This window comes from Palaemon carinicauda, chromosome 42 (genome assembly GCF_036898095.1).
Source record: "Palaemon carinicauda isolate YSFRI2023 chromosome 42, ASM3689809v2, whole genome shotgun sequence".
Lineage (NCBI taxonomy): Eukaryota > Metazoa > Arthropoda > Malacostraca > Decapoda > Palaemonidae > Palaemon > Palaemon carinicauda.
In genome coordinates, this window is record NC_090766.1 from 6,689,752 (window position 1) to 6,714,193 (window position 24,442).

General features: G+C 34.4%; 1 protein-coding gene across 1 annotated transcript in view; it reads left to right on the top strand.

Annotated features, from left to right (window-relative positions):
• Positions 1–24,171, top strand: part of LOC137632789 (tyrosine-protein phosphatase non-receptor type 2-like) — a 63,303-nt gene extending 39,132 nt beyond the window's left edge. The window contains exon 10 of the mRNA XM_068364876.1: positions 23,899–24,171. Within this exon, the coding sequence (XP_068220977.1) occupies positions 23,899–23,977 (79 nt within the window). The 3' untranslated portion in view covers positions 23,978–24,171. The remainder of the gene's footprint in view (positions 1–23,898) is intronic.
• The last annotated feature ends 271 nt before the right edge of the window (positions 24,172–24,442 follow it).

Below are 24,442 nucleotides of genomic sequence, written 5' to 3' on the forward strand. Positions count from 1 at the left end.
CTCTCTCTCTCTCTCTCTCTCTCTCTCTCTCTCTCTCTCTCTCTCTCTCTCTCTTTTTTTAATAAACATTTCATCAGCTTCTTAGTTTAAATAAAAAGGCATTGCTTACTTAGCTCCTACTCTTTTTTCCCTAGGCTTAACCCTCAGATTTTTCTTTTTTTATAAGTATTATTGGATATGAGGACATAGTTTTCTCGATTACTTCATCCTTTATTATTTTTTATATTTGAAATCCTTTATCGATCGCTGTTTATCATAGTCTATCAAATAACTAGTGAACCTTCTCGAGTACAATACGACATTTAGATTTAACCGAACCTGTTCTTGTACCCATCTGGTACTCGCCAATAAGGTGTTACCTATGAAAGAATATCCCTGTGAACAAATGTTTTCATATCTGGAAAAGCTAGTAACATTATTATTATGATTATTACTATTATTACTAGCTAAGCTACAATCCTAGTTTGAAAAGCAGGATGCCATAAGCTCTAAGACTCCAAGAGGGAAAGTAGCCCAGTAAGAAAAGGAAATGAATAAACTCTTATGAGAAGTTTTGAATAAAGTATATAAAAGATGAAGATTAGTAATGTTGAAATATATATTGTTAGATATAAACTATGAAGAGACTCATGCCAGAATGTTCAACATAGAAAACATTCAATGTATTTTTGAACTTATGAAGTTCCACCAATTCAAGTGACTGATTATGAAAATGATTTCACAATCTGGTCATAGCTGGAGTAAAACTTCAAGCATACTGTGTAGTATTGAGCTTTATAATGGAAAAGGCAAGAAAGACTGCATACTTAGTACTACTTGAAGAATAGTAGTCTGGGAAGATCTGAATGCAAAGAATAATCAGAATTATAAAAGAAATACATATGCTACATGCATAAAGAACTACCTGAATGATGGTGACAGAGGTTTAATAGACCGCAAGTTTTCGTTTAACAAATTCTGATGACAGTCAGTAACTAAAGTCCACACAGGAGAACAGTGCTCAAAGCAAGGTAAAATGAAAGAATTAAAAAATTTCTTCATGGTAGATTGATCAATGAAAATCTTAAAGAACTTTCTCAGTAAGCCAATTTCTTGTAGTTACAGAAGAAACAGACCGAATGTGTTTCTTGAGTTGTATGTTGTAAAAGAAACATTATCACTGCAGAGATCTGGATGTTTGGGAGCCACTGTTCTCGACCTACTTACAATCTTGGTTTAAGTTTTATTAGGATTCAACTTCATGCCCCATAGTTTGCGCCATGCACTAATTTTATCTAGATCCTTGTTAAGGAATTCACCAACTTTTCAGGCAGAGTTTCATCATGTGCACATGTAATAAACTTGTTTTCTAGACCAAACCACACAATGTTTATATACAGTACTATGAAAAGTAATGGTCCAAGAACACTATCCTGAGGAACACCTGATATCACATTCCTGTACTCACTATAGTACCCATCAACAACAACTCTTTGCAATCGATTACTCAAAATTTTAGATTGAGATTGGAAACAAGGGCTTAATGATTAACAATGTTAAAGGCAATACTAAAATCAAGGCCATTCTTGTGAACATCCTCACCACAATCAAGGGATTTTTGCATTTGGAAAATGTTAGATAGCCATCACATACTCCCAGGCCTTTGCAAAAGCCAAATTGCAAACTAAGGAATAGATTATTACCTTCAGCATACCTCTTTAGACGTTTTGCCAAGACGTTAAAAAACTTTGTCGAAGTTATTTAAATTGGACAGTGATCAGATTAGCAGGGATAGAGCTACCACAAACACATTTATCCAGTGGAGTAACATTACTAATTCTTCAACAAATGCAAAAAAAACTCTTCTTGCTAACTTGCAAAAGGTAACACACAACTTAAGAGCGAAAAATCCTTATAAGGCTTGATGTGGTGAATGCATTTTATAATTGATCAGAGTTTCTTTCCTACATGACCGTGTGATTTTGTGTTAGTATCATATTTTTGGAGGATTAAAAACTAACTTATCTTTCATACATAGTTCTATTTTGCATTGATTTATTGAATGCAATATCCATAATCAGATTCTAAGTTGGAAATTGGTAAACTTTATTATATTCATGGTTGGAAATCTGTGTGAACTTAATTATATTCGGTTAGAATTCGGTGTTCATAGTTAGAAATGGGCGAAGCATTGAATTGATAGTTGCCAATCTGTGAACTTTATGTGGAATTAATTCACTATACCATTGACATTTTGGATTAAAAAGATCGCGATTGAAAGGTATAGTTTTTAAAACATTAAGAGACTTTTATTAATCCGCAAAATGCGAGAAAACTAATTTTGAGACCTTTTCAGTTAGTGTGAAGTGATGATCTAGTAGGGAAGTCTGGCCACGCACACTTTTTCAAAAACTAGTTCTTTTATGTGAAGTTTAGGCATGTGGTATTACTTAACAGTTTAAAGTCCACGGGCTTAATATGCTCAACTTTTATTAAGAATTTCAATGACCCTGTCAGAAAGCTTTTGGAATATTTCAGTAACTTGATGCCCCAACTTTAAGGGGTCTTACCTTTGTCAATAATCTTACGCTTAGAGAACCTTTTAGTAAGTTGTGGCATATTCTTCTACTCTGTCATTCATTTTTTTCTGCTCTTCCATTTTTCCTGTTTACCTGTTACTTTGGTCATTTTGTCTTTCTTTGGAAATTGCATAGATTTTAGTGACCGTCAAAATTCTTTTCCCTGACGCTGGCCCTGTTAGTCGATGTGGTTAGCCAATATTGGTGATGGCGCACCATTTTCTCGCCTTTAGATAATCCTTCAAAGAATTGTATCTGATTTAGGGGCTCGCAGAATTAATCTCGCTCCACTGTTCGCATGTAGAATTGTGTTGTATTTGGAGATATATCGAGTATGGGAGAGGAGTAGGGGCTTAAAACAGAGCTATTATATTTTCAGTTTTATAAAGCTAAACTTTTACTCTTGGCTTAGGACTTATTTTTGCACTGTGTAGGATATCTATTTTTTACTAATGACGATAACTGTATAGTTAATGGGGGTAGCCTATATTTATGTATGAATATTCATTACATATATATTATTTCTAATTTTTGTATGCTAATACAGTATACAACAAGGTACACATATATACACACACAAGCAAGTATACTTCAACATATTTATTTATGGATATTAATCTCTCCCCAAAGGTTAATATCATTTAGAACGTTCTTTCCTTTGCCAATAACCCACTGCCAACTACAGGGTGTCCACAAAGTCTGGGTACATGGGAAATGTCACAAATTTATCTATGTTATTTTTCCTGTCCAAAGAAGAACTTCAGGGAAAATTTTACCTTTTCCACCATAATTGGTTCTGTAGACCTATTCAATCGAGTTCTCCTGAATTTTGGAAATAGCATCAAGTTATGCATTGAAAATGATGGAAATTATTATTATTTTTTTTTTTTAGATAGGGCTATCATTCGATCTGGACATGAAAAATAACATTAATAAATAAAATAGTGAAATTTTCTATGTACCCAGATTTTGTGGACACCCTGTATGATTAATTCCACTGGCTTTAAATAGTATTGGAATCAACAATTTTTTTTTCGGAGTATCATTAGGTAAATAATGTTTTTAATCAACAATTTCAAAGTTTTAAATTAATTGGCATTGCTTATTATCGAATCTACACATTCAACATATGCGAAACTTATTTTTTCCCATTCTTACTTATATGATAAATTTAATATATGAAACATACACAATTTTTGCTTATATATGCAGCATACGTTCAATCCTGTGGGGTTACTTTTTTCCGAAAGATACATAATCACACACATTTGTAGATGTCCTGTACTCAATTTCTCCTTCATATCAACTGATATCATACATAATGGTACGGTGTTTGTCTTTGAAGTGTGTGTGTAGCGAAGATAGTGACTTTTAGAAGAATGTGAAGAGGTAAGAATAAAAATGACGCTCAGAAGCAACTAGAATTAAATGGGTGTTTGTAAGGTTTCTAAAAAAGGAACAATTGAGGTTAGATTTCTGAAGACGAGATGAGAATTTTCAAGTCCACTTTTTTTTCTGCACTACTAAATGTAAAGAACTGACCAGTAATTCAAATTTGGGAGTAAAGAACTGTTTTTCTTTCTGCTAAATATCATTAATCACAATTGGTAAATTAACAATTTAACAGGCTGAAGCTAATTCATTATTTTGTATACTGCACATATTGAAGCTGCTTAAAGAGACAGCAGGGGACTTGAAGAATAAAAACAAATGGCTAATTGAACAGTAAGGTACAAAACCAGCAAGATACAAGTCAGATTTGAATATGGAGGTGAGATAATCATCAGGAATTTATTGATAAGTATCAAATTTGGAGGAGGCGATGCAAGCCAATGCAGGAACGAAAGATGCAAGCATAAACTTGATAAAGATTGGTTACTGTACAGGACTCATTTTACAGATTCGGGGTGCTAGTTTACTGTTTCTAGATTTTTTTTTCTGATTTAAAGAGGCCAGTTTTTAATATAACTGATTTGGTAGTTAACTTCCTGGGTTAGAGATAGTCTTTTTTTTTTTAACAGTACTGTGATTTGCAAGTTAACCATTGTTGTTTTTTAAGCACTATGTCTTTTAGTTTGATCGTATTTTATAAAGTACAGTAGCTACAAATATACTGTATGTAATTCTGCTTGCATCTAGACTTATGCTGCATTTTTCTGAAGTCCCCTACCAAATTGGTGATAGCTTGTAACACAAAGATGAAGCTAAATTAATATAAGTGCAGATGCTGATGCTCACATCTTTTAGATGCTAGATATGAGTTTAGATGTGTTAGGGTCATATGTTGCCAGGTTGACTATGAAGGTCATATTCAGTAGATTAATGGCATTGATGCTGAAAATTGTATCATGATAGTGTCTAATGTATAAGGGTTTTAATTCAATTTATTGCATTAAAATCCTAAGCGCTGCACTACTATAGTAAGATGTCACCCGATAAGGAAAAGAATGTTATTCAGTTCACCGTTGATGGTATTTTCATCCACGCACTCTCTTTTCGATGTTCGTGTGATGGTTGCCTGTCTAGAAAGTAGCAGAATGGATCCTTATTGAAATGGTGTAGCTGCTTATCCTAACAATTCTCTAGGTTTTTAATTGGGCCTTTTTGATTCTTCTAATGTCTTCAGAATGTGCATTGTCATTTAGAACTTTGCTCGAAATGCCAAAAACTTCTACAGAATAAGATTAATTATGTTTAATGACAAATAAATTGGCTAGGGACATTTGTTCTTGTAATATTAGCATCAGCAATCGGATTAAAAAGTAATGTTAGCAATGGTTAAGAGATTGTAATTAGGTAACGATGCAAAATCACCGTTGTGTTCCTCACTTGATTTCTGATGATTCTCTTCCATCTTCTCAAGTTTCATCCAGTTTTTCAGTCCCCTGTTAAATAGAAATTATTATTATTATTATTAGCTAAGCTACAACCCTAGTTGGAAAAGCAAGATGCTATAAGCCCAAGGGCTCTAACAGGAATAAATAGTCCAGTGAGGAAAGGAAATGAGGAAATAAATAAACGATATATGAAGTAATGAACAACTAAAATTAAATATTTTTAAAAACATTAACAATATCAAAACAGATATTTCATATGTAAACTATAAAAAGACTTAGTCAGCCTGTTCAGCATAAAAATATTTGCTGCAAGTTTGGAATACTGATTTAATTACCCGATTAGGAAGATCATTTGTGTACAGTATTGTTTAAGTGGTTGCGGTATGACTGATAGGGCTTCTGAGTGCTGTCATTTTTGTTCTACCTTAATACGAGCATTTAATAGCAAGAGTTTTGCCATTTCATGGTCTGTGTATAGAAAAAGAAAGTAAATTTCACATGCATTGTGTAATGTGTAGGAAAGTAAAGATTCTTTAAGCAGAGAAAGGAGCCCCTATGTTTATGAGGAATTGTGAGTTTGAATTCCTTTGATTTGCTCCTTGACTTGCATAGCATTGAATCTCTTAATTGAAGGTCTGCCTCTCAGACCCTCAAACAGAGGTAATGCGTAAGAGCCATTTAATTATTGAAAGCATAATTAGTTTGGTTTTATTTGACGTAGCCTAACGAAAAGCGAGAATTAAGCATGTCACATTTATTCATCACTCATAGCATTAATATAATGTGCCCTATTGCTGCCTAACTCGGTACTTGTACTGGATATTCTTTGTATAACTAAAAGCTCGGATAAAATAAGATTCTATCCCAGCTGGTAGTGCTCAATGACACTTCGACTGTGCTGTGTTGTTCCCTGTTCCAATTTTGTCATCTATTTTTGGAGGGATAAAGAAAACTTACAAAATACAGAATCAAAATTCCAGTATGTATTTAAGATGACAGCCTTCCCTTTTTCCTGTGTATAGGGAAGGATATTTGAGTTTTTATGTGCCAATAATCACACACTTATTTACACATGTACACATATATATTCTAGTACACCTAGACATTTAATGTCACTCAGTAACTTGAGATCAGCACCTTATAATCCAGAAAAGCTGGGGGAAAGGAAGAAGAAATTATTTACAAAATGAGGTTTATAGCTGTGCTTCAATGTTGAAAGTGTCATGCGTGTGCCTTCAGATCTGCTAAATATCACTTAGCCTTTGAAAAAAACAGAGAAGCAAATGACATTCTCGAGACGAGTATTTATATATGCTCTTCTGATTCTTTGAAAAAAAGAAAGAAAAGAAACTAGAATTTCGGAGTTTTTATTGCTGGATTTTATCAAGTAAATATCGAAATTTGCTTTTTTCTAGATTTGTTAGGCTTGGAGAACAGGTTTCAAATTTTGATAGAAAAGCCGAGACAGGTGTTGCCCATCTTAATTCTCCGGGATACTACCCCGGACGTGTCAAGTGAAAACTGCGTTTTGCTTTTTCAGATTTGGAAGGTTACTGACTTGAAAACCTAAACATCTCTTAGAGGTACTTGAATCGCAAACAATCCATAGATGAATTAATTCGTTAAGTTTAGAGACTCGGGCAAAACATGCACTTTGTGCTACTTTGTTGGTATAATCTTTATAGCTGTGTCATGTAGGTTAAGAAGGTCTTTTTCATTTATTGCGTAGCTTATAGAGTGCGTTAAAATAGGAGGCCAGTTTCAGAATTTATCCCACCAGAAATTACTGTTTTGCACTTTTGAATATTTCCTTTTTAAAGGTTTTGGGATTATGATTAGCTGGACAGGTTTTACATTATTTAATCTGAAGTATGACATTAATAAATAGTTAAAGTTATAAGATTATTATAAGCTTATAATAATACTCCTAGTAATATAGATAAGGACCTAAAATTTACATATTTATATCACATTAAGATTCCTAAAAGGCTTTTAAATGAAGCATATATTTTGGCACGAACTTTTGATATTACTGTGTGTGTACGGGTATGCTGTGGCGATGCAGCTTGTTAAATAGCTAACCAAGTTAAAGGATTCGATGAGTTCGGAAGTGAATTTTTGTTCCAGAAAAAAAAAATGGCTGTACTCTGTTATGTCTGTGTTTGCGAAGAAATGTCCCTTTCATTTCAAGGAGAATGAGATAAAAAAAAAAGTATGCTGCATTTGAAAACTGAGTAAGACCTAATTTTCAACAAAAATAATTTTAAATGCTTAATGGGTAGTGTGCTCAATGGCTCTTTTAGTGGTAACCGCTAAAAGTTGCAAATTTATCCTCCTTTGGATAGGAAACATCCATGGATTATTTGTGTAAACATGACTGCCAGGTGCTACTTAAATAAGTTTTTAAGATTTTCTATGCCTTGGGATCTCGAAAGGCATGACGCAGGTCACTGGGTTATGCAACCGCGGGTTGCTACTCACTCTGTTTCCCTTATATCTGTTGGTAATACTTCAGGGATTTTTAGGCAAAGATTCCATTGTATATATAAGTAAAAGTTATAAATAACTTATTGTAGGTAACTGTAGTGCTGTGGATTTATGTATAATCAAAATAGGATTTTAATATAATGTGACATTTTTCCAGACCACCTCACTGAAACAGAACCACCAGTTACAGTGTTCTTTATGTTGCATTTTTAGAAAGTATTATTTTTTAATTGATCCACCTTTTGAGTATAAATTCCACTACTTTCATGGACTGGTTTAATTTTCAATGTTGTGATTTCATCTCTCGGGTGTTTGTCTAATTGTGTTGGGCCTATTGTTTGCAGTTCTATGAAATGTGCACTTTCCTGATTGGATTGCATATCTGCAAGTATGTAAGTACGTCATTCGCATTAAAGTATTGCCAGAAACTAACAAGTTGCAAGTAGGAATGTACCACTGGGAAAAAAAATGGCCCAGCAGATTTCTATTGACTTTGCATTGCATTGCGAATACAACTTTTTTAAAGATACATTGACAGTCTTCTGTTGTTGCTTCATGGCTGAGATTGTGGCTCAATCCAAGTTTTGGAAGCTTTCGAGAGTCAGCGAAAATAAGAGAAAAAAATAAAGGAACGTATGTAGACGCCTCAACTTAACAGAATGAGTAAAATGATGTGTGCGCGTACACAGTATAACTCCTGAATTTCTGCTGTAGTTATTGATAAACTATTTTATAATTCAAAAACTTTTAAAATCTTATAGCATTTTACAAGTTTTTCATATCCAAGAAAAACCGTATGGAACTTAGTATGAATCCAATGCTGTCAGGAGCTACGTAATAACGTGATTATGAAGTACCTTTGAATTTTTACCAAATTTATTAGTGAAAATCTCTCTCTCTCTCTCTCTCTCTCTCTCTCTCTCTCTCTCTCTCTCTCTCTCTCTCTCTCTCTCTCTCTCTCTCTCTCTCTCTCTTTTTTGTGCATGTGAAGTGATGCTTTCTATATCTTTTTAAAGCTTGAATATTATGTTTTCAAAGTTAAAAATATTACGTCTCGGTAGTCACGCTAGTTCCCGGTGAGAAAACAGTTTAAATGCTTCGAGGTGAGATTGACTAGTAAAGTAAACCAGCTTTTGTCTCTTTTGTTTATTCTTTTCCATGCTTAGCAGCACCTTGAAATTCATATATTGTGGTATAGTATTATGTTTATTTATTTAGTAGAACGATGAATATTTTAGTCAAGGTAATATGATATAAACCGGAAAAGTATGATGTGTGTAACTTGATTTTCTTTAAATGTTATTATGTTGGCAATTCATTGTAATTACGTTTAAAGTGTCCCCTATTCTGACTAAGTAAGTATGGGGAGAACGTGCTTACGGTTGAATTTTTCTTTCCCGGTAGCGAGTGTTGATGTTGAAGAATAGGAGTTTAAGAATTTTGTTATTGTTGATGTTCAGTCTGTATTCATCAGTAAGTCTTTGTAGTAGTGTTTTCATTTTCATTGCCTGCTCTCTTCACTCATCTAATTATTAATGATTTGCTAGGCAAGCATTATTTTCATATCTATTTTCTTTTGCCATTTCCTCTTAAGTTATCTTGAAGTAAATAATTTTTATATTTTAACTTCAGAGCACAATTAGTCAGAGTTGCATAAATATTTCGGTCATTCCTAATAAGATTGTTTTAAGCTTGAAAAGTCAGTATGCCCTTCGGTACATTGAGGAATTGAAAGGCTCAAATTGTAGACGTTATTTTTTCAATCACAAATTTCTGTAATTTCCTTAGCCCCAATGTTATTGTGTATCACAGTTTACCCCAAGTAGTCAATATTATTACTTTTATCAAATGGTACTGTGGAACAATTCATGAATATATTTGTACCCTTTCTGGTGGTACCTGGAGTTGTGTACTTGTGCATTAATTTGCTCTTGAGAAGCAATTTGTTCACATGGAATGCCGCTCACTGGTAACTGTGATTGTGACTGGCAAAGTGGCAGATGAACTAAACCAGCTTACGGTGCATCCCTATACATCTTATTAATTTTCCTCTGGTTATCATTTGGCAGCATGCAAACATTCTACTATAGTAATGATTTTCTCTAGTTTCAGCAGCAAGGGATTTTAGCTTACTGTACCTAACTTTTTTTTTTAATTTTTCAAAATTATGATGGAACCAGCTGGCATAATAGGAAATCATGTCATGGTAAAATGTGTTCCTAGGATTTGCAGAATTCAAATTTTTTATTTATTTTTGAGACAAGTTTTTGTCAGAATATCACCTGTTAGCAGAGTACAATTGCAAGGTATTTGGGAGGGTTTTGTATGTTTTCAATTGTTAATTTTGCTTTAGCTCAAAGGGGATAAAGGATTTTTTTTATAGCCAGTTGGGCTATAATTTTTTGGAGCGGATAAGAGATTTGACATTTTATGTCATGAATGAGGTTGTGTATTGTATTGGTCATGTTTTTTTTTAGGGAGTCCCAGTGCATTTTGTAGGAATAGAGGAGAGTCCCTTTTTATTTCCTCCTGATTTTGACCGTCCTGTTCTTTTTTTGGAGAGCTGATGGATGACTGATGCATTTGTGTAATGCATGGGAGTGTGTATCAAACTGTTGTATTGGTAGAAAGCTTGCAATTTTGATTGGTATTGCCTAAAAAAAAAAAAATATTTTAGTTTACATAACGTGAAGTCATTAATTTTGATACTACAGCTTGATTTGCCTTTAAGCCCAGCAGCTCCATTTCAAAAGTCCATCAAAGTATTGAAAATCCTGCCTTGATGAAAAATGCAAATCTTTGTATCATGTTTGCAGACATCCAGATGAGATGAAGATAGACATTTTATCTCTTAGCCTTAAAATAATTTTTTATTTACTTATCAGCTTTGAGAATTCTTTCATCTTTTGGTATATCTATTGCCTTTTGCTTACTTTATGCTGCGTAATTGCCTGTCTTTGATTGCATATTGTGAAACCTCCGTGTCTGGCCCTTTCTGTTGCGCTGTGTTCGTAAAGAAGTAACATGCTGTGCTGTAGTTGTGAAGCTGAGTGTTTCTCCCCGAGTGAAAGTCAAGAGCTCTTTTATCTGATATTTTGTTCTTAGAGGTATATTTTTTCAAAGCTCATTGAGTGTATAATTATGAATGCATGTTTCTATGCCTTCGTAGATTCCAGCGTAGGTAGTCGATGCATTCGAGTCCATTTTATATACAGCACATTTTTACATTATATTTGGCAACATTCACCCAGAACCCCCCACCCACCCCCCCCTCCATATAGATGATAATCCGAAGGTACCACGTTTCAAGTGTGGAACGGAAGGGTCTCTGCCAAAGAGATGAAATTGGTATCGAGAAGACTGGTGTATAAATTTCACAGACCAAGGGTTCAAGTTTTATGTATATAGACGTACGTACATACGTTCCAATAGTAAAATCCCAAGTGAGACGCTACCTCTGGCATTATATTTACATCGCATACAAATTATGGGGTAGCACTTATATAGTATTTCATTGCCTGCTGTTAGATGACCCAGTTGTTGAGTTTGGGTTTTGAAAATGTGTAGATTCCATGGGTCATGTAATACATCTGTTTATATGGTATTGTTTGTTGCATAGAATCTCCTGTGTCCTATTTTTAGTGGCAGCAGTGAGGGGTTTGGAGAAAATTCAATATTTTATTTGAAATGGTACAACTTTTAATACTATTTAGAAGTGGCAAAGTATTGCAATATTACTACATTAAGTATTGTAATATTCCTACATAAGGTATTGCAATATTCCTACATAAGGTAGCTACGTTAGATAAAAAGTGTCATGGCTCTTTATAATTGTAATGTGGTAAGGAAATTTATTTTTCTATTTATATATTCACTCATTGTCAGTATATTATTATTGTTGTATTACCTATGTCTAGTAGTGGACAGTAGAATTGATTTTTAGTCATTTAATATACAGTAGTGATTGATAGCTAAGTTATTTTACTGTACAGTTTTTATGAGTAAAAGTCTTCAGTACTGTCAATGATCTGTTGAGTTTACAGGAAGTATATAACTTTTTTTTTACTCCTATTTATTTATTTTGATGACCTTTCCATTGAAGACCCCACCTATGTATTATGGGCAACCTCTAGAGAAATTCATGAAGCTTGTTTGCTTGTATAGAATTGAAAATTTTGTAGCTGGAGCAAGAGTGTCATAACCTTGGAAAAGTGTGGTTGTGTAGGTAAGATTGCACTCTCATCCACGATTGCAACTCTGGTTCAGTTTTACTCACGGGGATAGGGGGAGTAGTAAGACCATAATACCACGTGTTTGTTAGCTTGGTTCGTAAGTTATAATTTTACAAAAAAAATTTTAAAGTTGATTAACTTTAGGTAGTGATACATTGTCCCTATAAAGGTTCATTAGGTTAATATTGTGCCCTAGATGGTATCTCCAATTATAATTTAAAGAAAGAGGTCAGCTGTATATTTGCACTTTAGTTTTGTTCTTCTTTTTGAGTTTGTATTTTAAACTAGAGTGATATAATTCAGCACAAGTTTTGCCATTTTAAATTGTTAATGTCCTTTGATTAGGTGTTTGTCACATTGGAACCTTAGTAATAACCAACCAACATTCAGTTTTCAATTGCCCCAAACTCTACAGTCTTGTCTACCAGACAATAGGAGAAGACACTTGCACCTCCTGATAGTAAAGGTGGGGCTAACCACCCTAATTGTCGTCTTTAATTCACAGGTTGGTTAGTTATCAGATCTGTCTTTCTAGGGCATATAAGACAAAAGGGTCTCAAATTCATCTCTCTGAACTTAATCAGTTCAGGACATTCTCGACTTCTGGCAAATGAATCATTAGGGTCATTCCAGTTCCTTTACCCCCAGGTTCTTCCACCCAATTTCTATCCAGACTACTGTACATGAACAGAGATGATTTTCTGTTCATACATATAGTTACAGGTCACTTATGTGTGAACTCATTTCATCCGTCTGGTAGACAAAATTGTTGGGTCTGGGGAGAAACTGCAAATGTGGTCTGACCATGAGAATGAATTCATATGAAAAACAAGGTTTTTGTATCATTAAAATTTAGCGTTATCTCATATTCTTCATATGTTCACATTAAATTTCTCGCAAAATTCCTATTGAGAATTGCTCAAAGTGTTTGTCAGTTATATCAGTGCCTTAATCAATTTTAGACTTACCTAACTCCCATCACTTTCCTCCCTCTGGGTATGGACTATTCTGGAGCAGACGTTGAAAGTATTTATTTGTCGTTTTTTGGGCAGTTTCGGAAAATCTTCAACCACTCTCAAAATGAAAGAATAGGAAAATATTAGGATTTTTTGGTCTACCATTGAGTTTTCTGGTAAACTATGCTACTGAACAAATTGCTTATTTTCACTTTTCAGTACTTATCAATTTGTCCAGTTCAGTGTTACAGTATGATGCAGTTTCCTTTTACAAATGATGTAATCAGCAATAGTAATTCATTGTACATGTTACATGTACAAGAGATTACAACACATTAAGAACACTATGGATAACTTGGAAGGACGTACCCTTGCTCTGCAAATCCCTCTGTTTTCTATTTAAAAGTTAAAGTTGCGGGTTTTAGGTCTCCACTGAGACGATTTACATCGTTCTCCTCGGGCGACCATTAGCCAGCAGGGACTATCACTAGTCCCCTCTAACCTCCCCCCCAGGTGCCACCCTGGAAGTACCCCCGGTAGAAGGTCTCACGGTATTCGCGTCCACGGCGGGGACCGAACTCGGGACCTCTGTAATAGAAATCCGCGACGCTACCAACCTTGCTATCCGGATGAATCTTAACTATTGTTCTTGATTTGTAATTGGGGATGGAAGCAACTTTATATTAGGTGTGTTTACCTTCTAACCATATCAGCTGATGTTAGTGTACAGACATTCAATCAAGTGCATATAAGTTTTTTAATTCCTCTGAGAATGTTTTGAGTAACAGCACTTTGACTTTCTCCCTCACTCTAGTGACCTTTTTGAGCTAATTGCGACCTGTTACTGTTTTTATGTCCACTGAAGCTTCTTCAGGCTTCATATAAAAACAACTATAGTGGTTTCATCAAAGACTGAATATGGAAACCATGAAAAGTTTCATATACCATTATGACAAAAGGACCAATTTTGCAAATTTCATATCTCTTGGTGACCACCCGAGGGACCTGGAGTGACTAGTAATATTGTTTGGAATGCCGAAGTTATTTAGGAACAGATGACTGAGTCAACTTAGAATTTTACAGATGATTGTTCATAGATAGTATGAAGAAAAACCAGCAAAGATTAAGCCAAAAGCGAAACTATTACTTGCAAGCCAGTTCGAGCAGATATCACTCACTCACTCACTAAATCCCGTCCGGAATTCTCCGGGTTGGGTCCTGCATCTGATATCGCCATTCTCTCCAGAGACTCCTATCTAATGCCATCTGTGCCAGCTGCTGAAATGTCTCGCCTCTATTTGCTTTCTTGAAGGTTTTCACCCATGTATCTCTTGGTCGTCCTCTCGGTCTATTTCAGATATCAAGTAATAGAAAAATGACAAGGAGGCTTCTCTTGCAGTAAACTGTAGGGTGATCAAGGACGGGCACAATCCCAAGGGTGATCATTGACAAGGTCAGGGTAGGCTCCAGGTCTACCATGACTAGCAGTGGACAGAACCATTACATGGAAATCCATGTGAATAGGAACAAGTCATTGTAAAGCACTAGTACTCATAAATGGTGGCACACAAATGCCTAGGTAAAACTAGAAGTCTACATGGCTTCAGGATTATCAAATGAGATACTAAATTTTAATTTTCTTTTCATTCGACTTCCCATGCGATCAACATGTTGGGCAGTGTATGAATGCTCATCACATTTCATAGGAGCTAAGAGCTGACAGATGATGTTGCCCGATGGTACTAGGAAAATTACTGCGACAGGAATCTTTGGCTTTTCTTTTGGAATGGTTTTTGTTTGTCGAGTCATCGTTGCCTTTAGACTCTTCTTCTTCCCAGCTGGTTCCCATTTTTATATGGGGTCGTCGTTGCGGATGAGCTGTTTCCATCTTTTTCTATTCTGCGCTTCTGCCTCATCAATCCCCTTCTCCTGTAAGTCTCCTCTCACACAGTCCCTCCATCTCTTTGTTGGTCTCCCTCTTCTTCTTCTTCCCTGAACCTTCATCTCCATAGTATGTCTCCCAACGTGGTCCTCATCTCTCCTCATCAGGTGTCCATACCATCTCAGCCTCCCTTCCTGCACTTTCTTTGATATTTCCACCACCTTTGTCGACCCCCTTATGTAGTCATTTAGACTAAGGGAAATTAAAACGTAAGTGGCTTAATTCAAGCATTTTATTGCAAGTATGAGTAAATGGGGATTTAAGTCGCCCGAGTGTTTCATACGAAGATTATGAAACGTCCATTCTATCGCTAGCTGATGTTTCCCTACAGATTACTTGTGATCAATTATCTCTTGCTGTAGTATTATTTGTAAAGCAATTCTTTTTCTTTTATATAACCTTGCCCCGATATCTGTGAAACCATTCTTTTTCATAGATCAGAAACCATTATTCTACAAATATAATATATGATATTTGTATTCTAATCTGATATTTGACTTCAGATCATCTTTCTCTGTTGTCTAAACAGATTATGTAAAAGATTTTAAAGATTTGCGTGTACTCTAATGGTGTTAACATGCTCGGTAACTATCTAAGGTGTCAGTACCAGTAAAGAATGCTGAAATTATTTATGAAGGACCACATTACCTCATAATGAATTTTTAAAGTGTGACTTTTAGGCTATTTGTAGAAATATTGTACTATCTGTTTAATTAGTACATTTTCTATAAGGAATAGAGCAGTCATCCGAGAAAAGAAGCTAATTCCACTGAATTAGGTTAACGCAGTGGTGCTTTAGGTTATATATGTCCAAGTTTCTCTAACAGAAATAGTAGGTTAGAATAAACTGATTTGAAAATTGATTATATATTTAAATTTAAAGATTGGTTTCCTACTTCGGAAAAAGATTTATTGTTTTTTCGACCCATTGTAGAGCAAATAAGTGGAACTAGAGCAAATATAATTTTGTGTTATTTAACACCAGATGGTATCATTAGGGAAAGTGATGGGAGATACTTGAATAATTGGAGATTGATTGTCTCGAACAAGATGATTGACTGCTGCTTCCACTCGTGGTCTCTTGAGGTGCTAAATAGTTAAGGTGATTTCTATTTAGTTTTGATATGAAAATTAGGAAAATCCAACATTATTGCTTTATCACAGTAGCGCATAATTGATTCGTAGGATTAATGCTACAGTATTATCTAGGTAAAATTTATCCGTTGGCGAAACAGTTGAATCTTATTCTTATCCTTGTACAGTATGTGGCTGCCCTAGTATTATTAAATAGAAGTGTCTTTGGTAGTGGGAAATAGCACAACTATGTTTACATTGAGTGCATTCCTTGAAAATTATTCAAGTTGTTTTTATGTCACCAGGGTCTTATTCAGAATGGTACCCCTGTTAGTTTTCGGTTGCAATTTCAACTTGAAATATTGTTCTACTTTTTGTTGCTACTCGTTCAATGTAGGTTTTGATAAACGGGTAATGCAGTCTGCCAGGATTTGTAAATCAATGATCAGTCAGGATTGATTAGGAATTCCAAAGCAAAAACCCATGTTGGCACAAATACTACTTAGTAAAATAACAGTAAAAAAGATTATTTAATCCTTTGATGTTTGCGAAAGAGCATTATAATTTTTTTCTCCCTAGGTACAGTATACTTCGTTGCTAACTTGAATCTTACCGGCCTTAGAGGGACGTTTTTTCATTGTTATATTCGATAGATTATTCTCCAATGGTTATGTATTTTTTGTCTAAAAACTTTAGTTAAATAATTTTTTACATTAAGTTTTTTTACCATTCTTAAAATATGGGTATTAAGGTTAGTTTTCCCATTATAGATGCCAAAAAATAAGGTGCTGTTCTGCCCTGTCTTAGTATCTGAGTATCGTTTTTTTCAATGGTATGACCACCCTTGCATCAGCTACATGTTGACAGTACGTAATTTGAGCGTTCATTCTCCCCTCGAGGTCTAGCATTGCCTTATGAAAAGCAGCTAGGTACCCCCAAGAAAAGCAGTATTATTTGACACTTCTTGGTAACAGCAATTCGTTTTATCCCTGAATCATAAAAATAAATATGCTTCATGAGTATCTTCTTGTAAGTTATAGTTGAATACTTCATAATATAGGTTGCTTCAATAAGAACTGTATTCAGTATTAATTTTTGTAAGGGAAGGGTCGGTGCTTCAGATGGGGGCAGGTCCCCCCTGCGCTGTGAAGTGCTCAGAATGACAGCTTGATGTATTTTGTTAATCTTAATTCTGTCTCATATTCTCTTATTTCATTCCAGTTCATATTATATTGTTATATAAACATCTTTTCTTTCCTCCTGTATATTTTATAATTATCAACATCACCCTCCTTAATCTAGTGTTCAACCTTTGGCTATTTATTTCATTGACTTTTCGTGTCCATTTATATTAATATCACTGAATATGTTGACCAACAGGAGGGTGCTTCTTTTAGTTTATTGCACTGTATGTATGAAATAGATAAGGAAATCTAATGCTTTTTATTTCATTCACCTTTTAACAACGAAAAATAATATGTCCAAAGTTAAGGAAAGATTGGAGGAAAAAAAAGAATTATACAAAATTTTGTAGTCTGTTGTAGGGATGCACCCGCTGAAATTTTTTTTTTTTTCAATTTTCATTACATGCTGAAGTACCCAACAACCAGTACGTACCTTTAAGTACTTAATTTACAAAAGCAGAATGTATGAAAATGTATATTTCATTGAGGCCAGTATAATTCTGCCTAAGCACTTGGAGTAAACCTTGTTACATAAAAAAGTAGTGCGTTATGATATACTTACTGAATAAGAGATGATTTTGATGCATTTCATATAAGAATATATGACAGTAATGTACAAGTGATTATTGATTTTACATACATCAGTAATCACACAGGAAAGAAGTCTATGATGATAAACAATTTATCATGATTATCAACATTTTATTTAGCTTGATCAGCAATTAATGATGTAATAATTCTTAAAGTCATGTTGATGCACTACTAGGTAAACTTGAGCGAAAATGCTTCAATCGTTTAAATATTTTCATTGAGATTCTGTTGCAGCTTTTATAATTTTATGAAATGCATGTTCATAGTGTTCACGAGGAATTATGCAGGAAGGTGCGATTGTGTACCTTGATGTATTTGTGTGTGATTTATGCTTATCTTCTTTTTTATTCCATGTAGGGTAATCAAGGCCAGGCCCTTACTTAAGGCAAACTTTTTCTGACGAGTGCTAAGGCAGGATAATGTAGCGTTCTGGATTCCAAATAGATTGCTCAGTAACTTAGCTCTGTTCAAATATCAATGGGGAATCCCACATGTAAACTTTGATATTTTTTATTTGAGGATTTTAGTGTTCGTTGCATATCTGGCATATTTTTAGTTACCTGTGATAATTTAATAACATATTAGTATGCCGAGCACGTTTGGTTAAGTACGTGAAAATTTATATTGTATTTCTTTTCAACTTTAGATTATTATTCTTTTTCAGCATGTTTGAGTTGTTTCAAGATACCATACTTCAACATTTTATTTTGTTTTCATTGCAAGACTTTTTTAATGAAGAATTTTGTCGTAGGTTTCATTATTTTGTAGCGGGAAGAAATCCAGATACAATCTTGCAATAGAAGAAAACAGTATTCTCAGTCATTTTGATTTTGTCTAAGTTTAGAAAATGAAATTAAAAATCAATTACAGCCTTCTATGAAATTTTCTCTCGGCTGTACTGTTTCAGGACTTTCATCTTTGAGTGTGCATGCTTTGATAATTTTCAAACCAGTTTTAATTTATTAAATTCAGTTATGTCTGGATGTATCCAAAGTAATTGGAACATCTTGAAATTTCACGACCAAAATGTTTTTCCATTTCATTGTTTATTCCTTTGCTTGGTTATTAGAGTTGTGTTTATTTTAGTTGAATGTCTCAGGCTGGTTCCATATGAGTTTGTGCACATTTTATTAGTAATTATTTATTCAAATTAAATAAACAGGTAATACTGTATTAGGTGCCAGTTAATGGCATATGGGAGCAGCTCACAATTTTTCACTTTATTCTGTTTTTCTGTCTACATTCATTTGATCTATAGATCATTTTGCCTTAGGTATTGGCAGTTTGGCATGTGCTGGCAGAAACGGGTTGAAGCATGGATGTAAGATATATAGGCTCCAATGATACACAGGGTGGAACAGGGTCAATTGAATCAAAGTATTTCAGATCAAAGTTGCTGCCAGTTCTTGGCGAATTGCCTCTTGCTTGGATGCTTATTGTGTAACACCAGTTGCTGGCTTTGTATCCAAGTTCATGATGAACCAAGAAAAGAGTTTTCAGCAGCTGAGATTAGCACTGATGATGGTGATTGGAAAATGGGATTGTGGGATGTATGGCAAAATGAGGAAAAGGCGGTGGCCTTTTGGAAACGTCATTGCATGGCATTCTGTTGGACAGGTAATCAAGTCCCACTCAAATTCGATAGTTTTTTTTATAGTTTTTGCAACCTCACCATCATTGTGAGCTAAGGATGACGGGTTTGGGCGAGCCCGTAGGAATACCTGGTGAGTTATCAGCAGCCATTGTTTGGCCTTCTCTGATCCTAGCTTGTGGTGAGAGGAGTTTGGGCACTGATCATGTGGGGATATGGTCAGTCTCTAGGGCATTTTCCTACTAGAACACTGTCACTGTCTCTTGCCTCTGCCATTCATGAGCTACCTTTAAACACCAGATAAAAGAAACCTTGACGGTCAGTTCATTTTTTATTCTTGTTTTTCAGGGTTATTCCCAAGTTCATTTGATGACCATGAACAACCACTTGATTTAATCGGTCCTATTTGAAAAGGAACGATCAACCAGAATCATAATTATGAAAGCAGGACAAAGATTAGTGGAAAGGTTTTATGGATTATGGACATCATAACGAGTTAGTCCTATCAATGTACTGTACTGCACATCACTGTGTACACTAGAGATTACTAAAGAGTGTACAGAATCCCAACATCTCTGTCTCATTCATTCTCTTGACCTTCTGGTTTACTTCCATTCCAATTTCCCATCTTCCGGCCTCTTTAAGATTTAACTTCAGGTTGCAACTGAAGTTTTCCTTCAAGTTGCACTTTATTGCTGAAGGTCTTCTTGGCCTCGGTGCTGTTGTCTAAGGCGTAAATTCAATGAATAGAAATATAATATCTTATATTTTTGAACTCTGGAAAGGAAACATCCAATAGAAATATATCTTATATTTTTGAACTCTGGAAAGGAAACATCCATTGTATGAATGTTGATTGTGAAAAGGAAGTTACGAAGCAAGAACAACACTTACAAAGTACTGTAGATGTACTAAGATTGGAGGGCAAAGTAGATTGAGAAAGAAAAATTGTGTTGTTAAGGATGGCAGAGAGTCTGAAACGGTAAAAACTGCTTTTCACAAGAATTCGTTATGGAAACCTCATTGCACATTTTCAGATTAGTACAAGATAACTTTTTCCTTGAGGCTTTATAGACATACACTAAGTTGGTGTAACTAGCCACTTGCAGAGAGATTTTAACATTTTCAGTAGCTAAAGTGTTGATAACCTTTCTAAAATTTCATATTTTGGTAAAACCTTTGGCATGACCTTTTTGAACGTTATTTTTTCATTACATATCCTTGTTAAATGATAGTAGTAAAATAATTTTTCAGCTGTAAAGCTGAACTGACGAGATGATTGTTTTTCCAAAGTAATGAATAACTGTGTTATATCTTACAGTTCAGTTCAGATTCATTGTGTAGCAATTGGAAATTTGTGGCCAATGACTTAGATTAGACCTTCAATTCACTTCTAGAATGTTAAATTTTTGGCATTACTTTCTATTTTGCTAATCACTTGCCCTTACTTTTTAAAAGGCGTGGTTGCCATTGTTCGAGTTGAAACAGTCAAGCCACCTGTTTGATAGTGATCAAACCCATTTTGGCAGATGTCATTGTTTGTATTTTCCTCCTAATAATATTATTGTTATCATTATTATTATTATTTGCTAAGTTACAACCCCAATTGGAAAAGCAGGATGCTATAAGAAAGTACTGCACCAGGTTACTTTGCATTTTTCGGATGATGTTTCCGTACACCACCAGATAACTGCCATGATTCGGGTCTTTTTCGCTCAGAAGTTGAGTGATGCATAAATCTCATACCTGTGTAAATTGGAGTCTTCTGACTCTCCTATTGCATCCCTGTATCCATTGATAGCAATTTGGTGATGCCTTGGTAGTTACTTTAGTGATACCTTGGTAGTCAACTGTTCCTTATCATCTGATCCTACCTGGCTGTTGTTCAAAGTCTTAGAACTTTGATGGGTTCAATTTTCACCTTGTCGAATTTCAGATACTATGAAAGTGTATAAGTTGGACTTGGTTGTTCGTAAGGTGATTCACAATAATAGCCTATGGTAGTTAGTATTGGTTTTGAATGGTTTACCGTAATTTCTCACCTTCAGCAGATGAAGAATTATGTATCATATTTTTTAAGTTTTTTATATTTTTTTTTGTATTAAAAGTATTTTGCATTAAAGAGATATTAAGAATTTCACGTAAATATGCTTGCTTATAACCAGGTAGTGACGGGATTAATTTATTCATTGTTAATGGGACTAAAGAATTCATTAGTATGGAAATTGTGAAAGATATCACATATATTCCTATTATCATTTGCTAAATATGCTTCAAAAGAAAGGGTAGTTAGTTAAAGGTTTTATTAAATCAAGTCGTCATATTCAGGAAAGATATCACAAGTATTCCTATTTTCATTTGCTAAATAAGCTTCAAAAGAAAGGGTAGTTAGTTAAAGGTTTTATTAAATCAAGTCATCATATTCAGTAAATATAAGCAATCAAGAAAATGACTTAAGTAGAAATTTCACTAGGTTTCAGTCAAAGTAGAACTTATTCTTGAATTTTTCATATCATTGAATCTCCCATAAAGATCTTGACGTGAGACTGAAAATAGGTGCCTGCAGGAAATCGCATTTAGAAAATAGAACTTCCATGAAAGCTAATGTGTTACATTGTATTCATAACTAATCCACAAGGAATTAGTTCAGTACATGCATATAACAGTCGAGATATGGTTCATTTCATTAAAATGTCAAGAGATTTTATTTTTTATTTGATTTTTTCAGCTAATTCCAAGCGATCAGTTGGTTTTAAGTTTTTTCTATTTATATTGGTGCTCACTGCATGTTTCTGAGTGCCCTTAAAGAAGCACTTACCTAAATTAAAGGAAAAAAAAGAGATGTAAAAAGAAAATGGATCTGTAGTATGAAGGAAGCTGTAGATGTAATTTTAATATTAATAAAAATGTCTCGGCGTTAGTCTCAAATGTTAAAGAGCTAGGTTTCAGGTTAGCCATTTTAAACTATCCTTTCTTTAAAATAAGTGATATTTCAATGCAAGTGTCTTATTTTAAATGATTCTGGTTTTATAGCTAGGAAATTACAAATAACATTTTGAATTTTTTTTTTTAATGGTGAAGTTTGTTTAGATTTTCTAGATCATCAATAAATTTAGTAAAAAATAATGGTAGAGATGTAGTTTTTCAAGTATGAGTTTGCCGATGGATTCCTTGATGATATGTTAACTATTCTGAGATATTTTAGTTACTGAAAGGTGTACAAGTCAATGGCGTACCACTGTATGTGCAATAAAGAGTTGAGAGAACAATAATTTATAGGAAATCTGTTGATAACAAATGTTGCATTTATGCCATCGATTACTGAAGGTGTCTGTTAATGGCTTTCAGGCTTAGTTAAGGGGAGTCTTTTCGCGACTGGTAGACCTCCTTTTGCTATGGTCTGATACATTGAGACCCCATGTCTAGCACTAAGACTAATCTTGAACCAACCAGCCAAGTGAACCCTCAAAAAGTAAAACATGGGTAAAGTAATTTTTGCAATATAAACCTGAACCTTGAGAATGCTTGAATATACTGTGCAGTAAAGGTATACGTCATTATTGCGTTTATCGCTATGTTTAATCTAGCTCGTCTGTGTCATGAAAGTCTTGGATTTCCCCTGGTCTAAGTGCGACTCAAGTCCTGTGGCTTATTTTTAGAAAGCTAACTCTTGAAATGAAGGAGTTGCATCACCATCATCATCATCCTAACTATGAAGAGATGAAATATGAAAAAAGATAAACCGCTGACAAACTGTGTCCTTATGTATTCTTAAGTCTTCTATAAGTATGCAAGTCTCCTGTCAAGTGCCAAATTAGTTTTACATTGGATGTGACTTCAACTATAGTCCATTTCTTTTAGCGATGCATATTTGCACCGACTCGCAGCGGTGCCCTTTTAGCTCGGAAAATTTTCCTGATCGCTGATTGGTTAGAATTATCTCTTCCGACCAATCAGCGATCAGGAAACTTTTCCGAGCTAAAAGGGCACCGCTGCGAGTCGGCGCAAATCTGCATCGCTAAAAGAAATGGACTATAGATGGGTACTTCATCAGATATTCAAAATTTAACCTTGTCACCAGACTTAACATCATAAGACAGTTTAATCTGGGTAGTTGTAATATATTTTGGTAAAATCCGTTCTTAAATGCAACCCTGGACTAATAGAAATTTCAGATTTTTTGTTCACAAAGTCCTGCCCTTTTTGTTTAATTAGGAATGGCCTTATTATATAGAAAAATTAGCTGTAAATTATCAAAAAGGTAAATAATGTAAAAAGTACTTTTTGCTGATAGCTCCTCATATAATTTTATTTTTAGTAAAATATCAGAAAAATATAACTGATTATTGTACAATTTTGAAGGTTACTTGCATACTGTACTTACAAGCCATCTATAGTGTGCTGCTCCTTACCATAGAAATGCACTTTTCTTTTATTTCTCCATAGGACCAAAGACGAAAGCAAAGAAGAGGAGGAGGGTGAAGAAGAGCAAAGTAATATCAAACGCAGCCGTCTTTCACACTGATTTGACTCTGTCCGTCTTGGATCTCCATCCTTCTTGACACTCCATTAATCATACTTAAAAAGGAAAGATGACTTAATTTTTGTGATTACAGTACAGTATATCGTTTGTAATGGTACGTTGCATTTTTAGATAAAACGAGACGTTTTAATGCAATACAAAGACTTGTTGGTTTCAAGTAAAGGATTTTGCTTTATAATTATGATTTCTTTCCCCTGTATCTATTCTTAAGTTTTAGTTTCCTTTAAATAAACAATTACTTATGTATACTTACAAAATGTATAAAAAAGGGGAAGTAAAACATAAATAGTGAAATGTGGACTTAAAAAGAATATTACATTCTTGCATATAAAGTATATTAGTCTGGATATCAAAAACATTTAGTAACCAGAGATGGTAAATTTATCTGCAAAGTCCAAGGTATATAAAAAAACCCAAAAAACTTCGGTACCGGGGATTAACAATTTC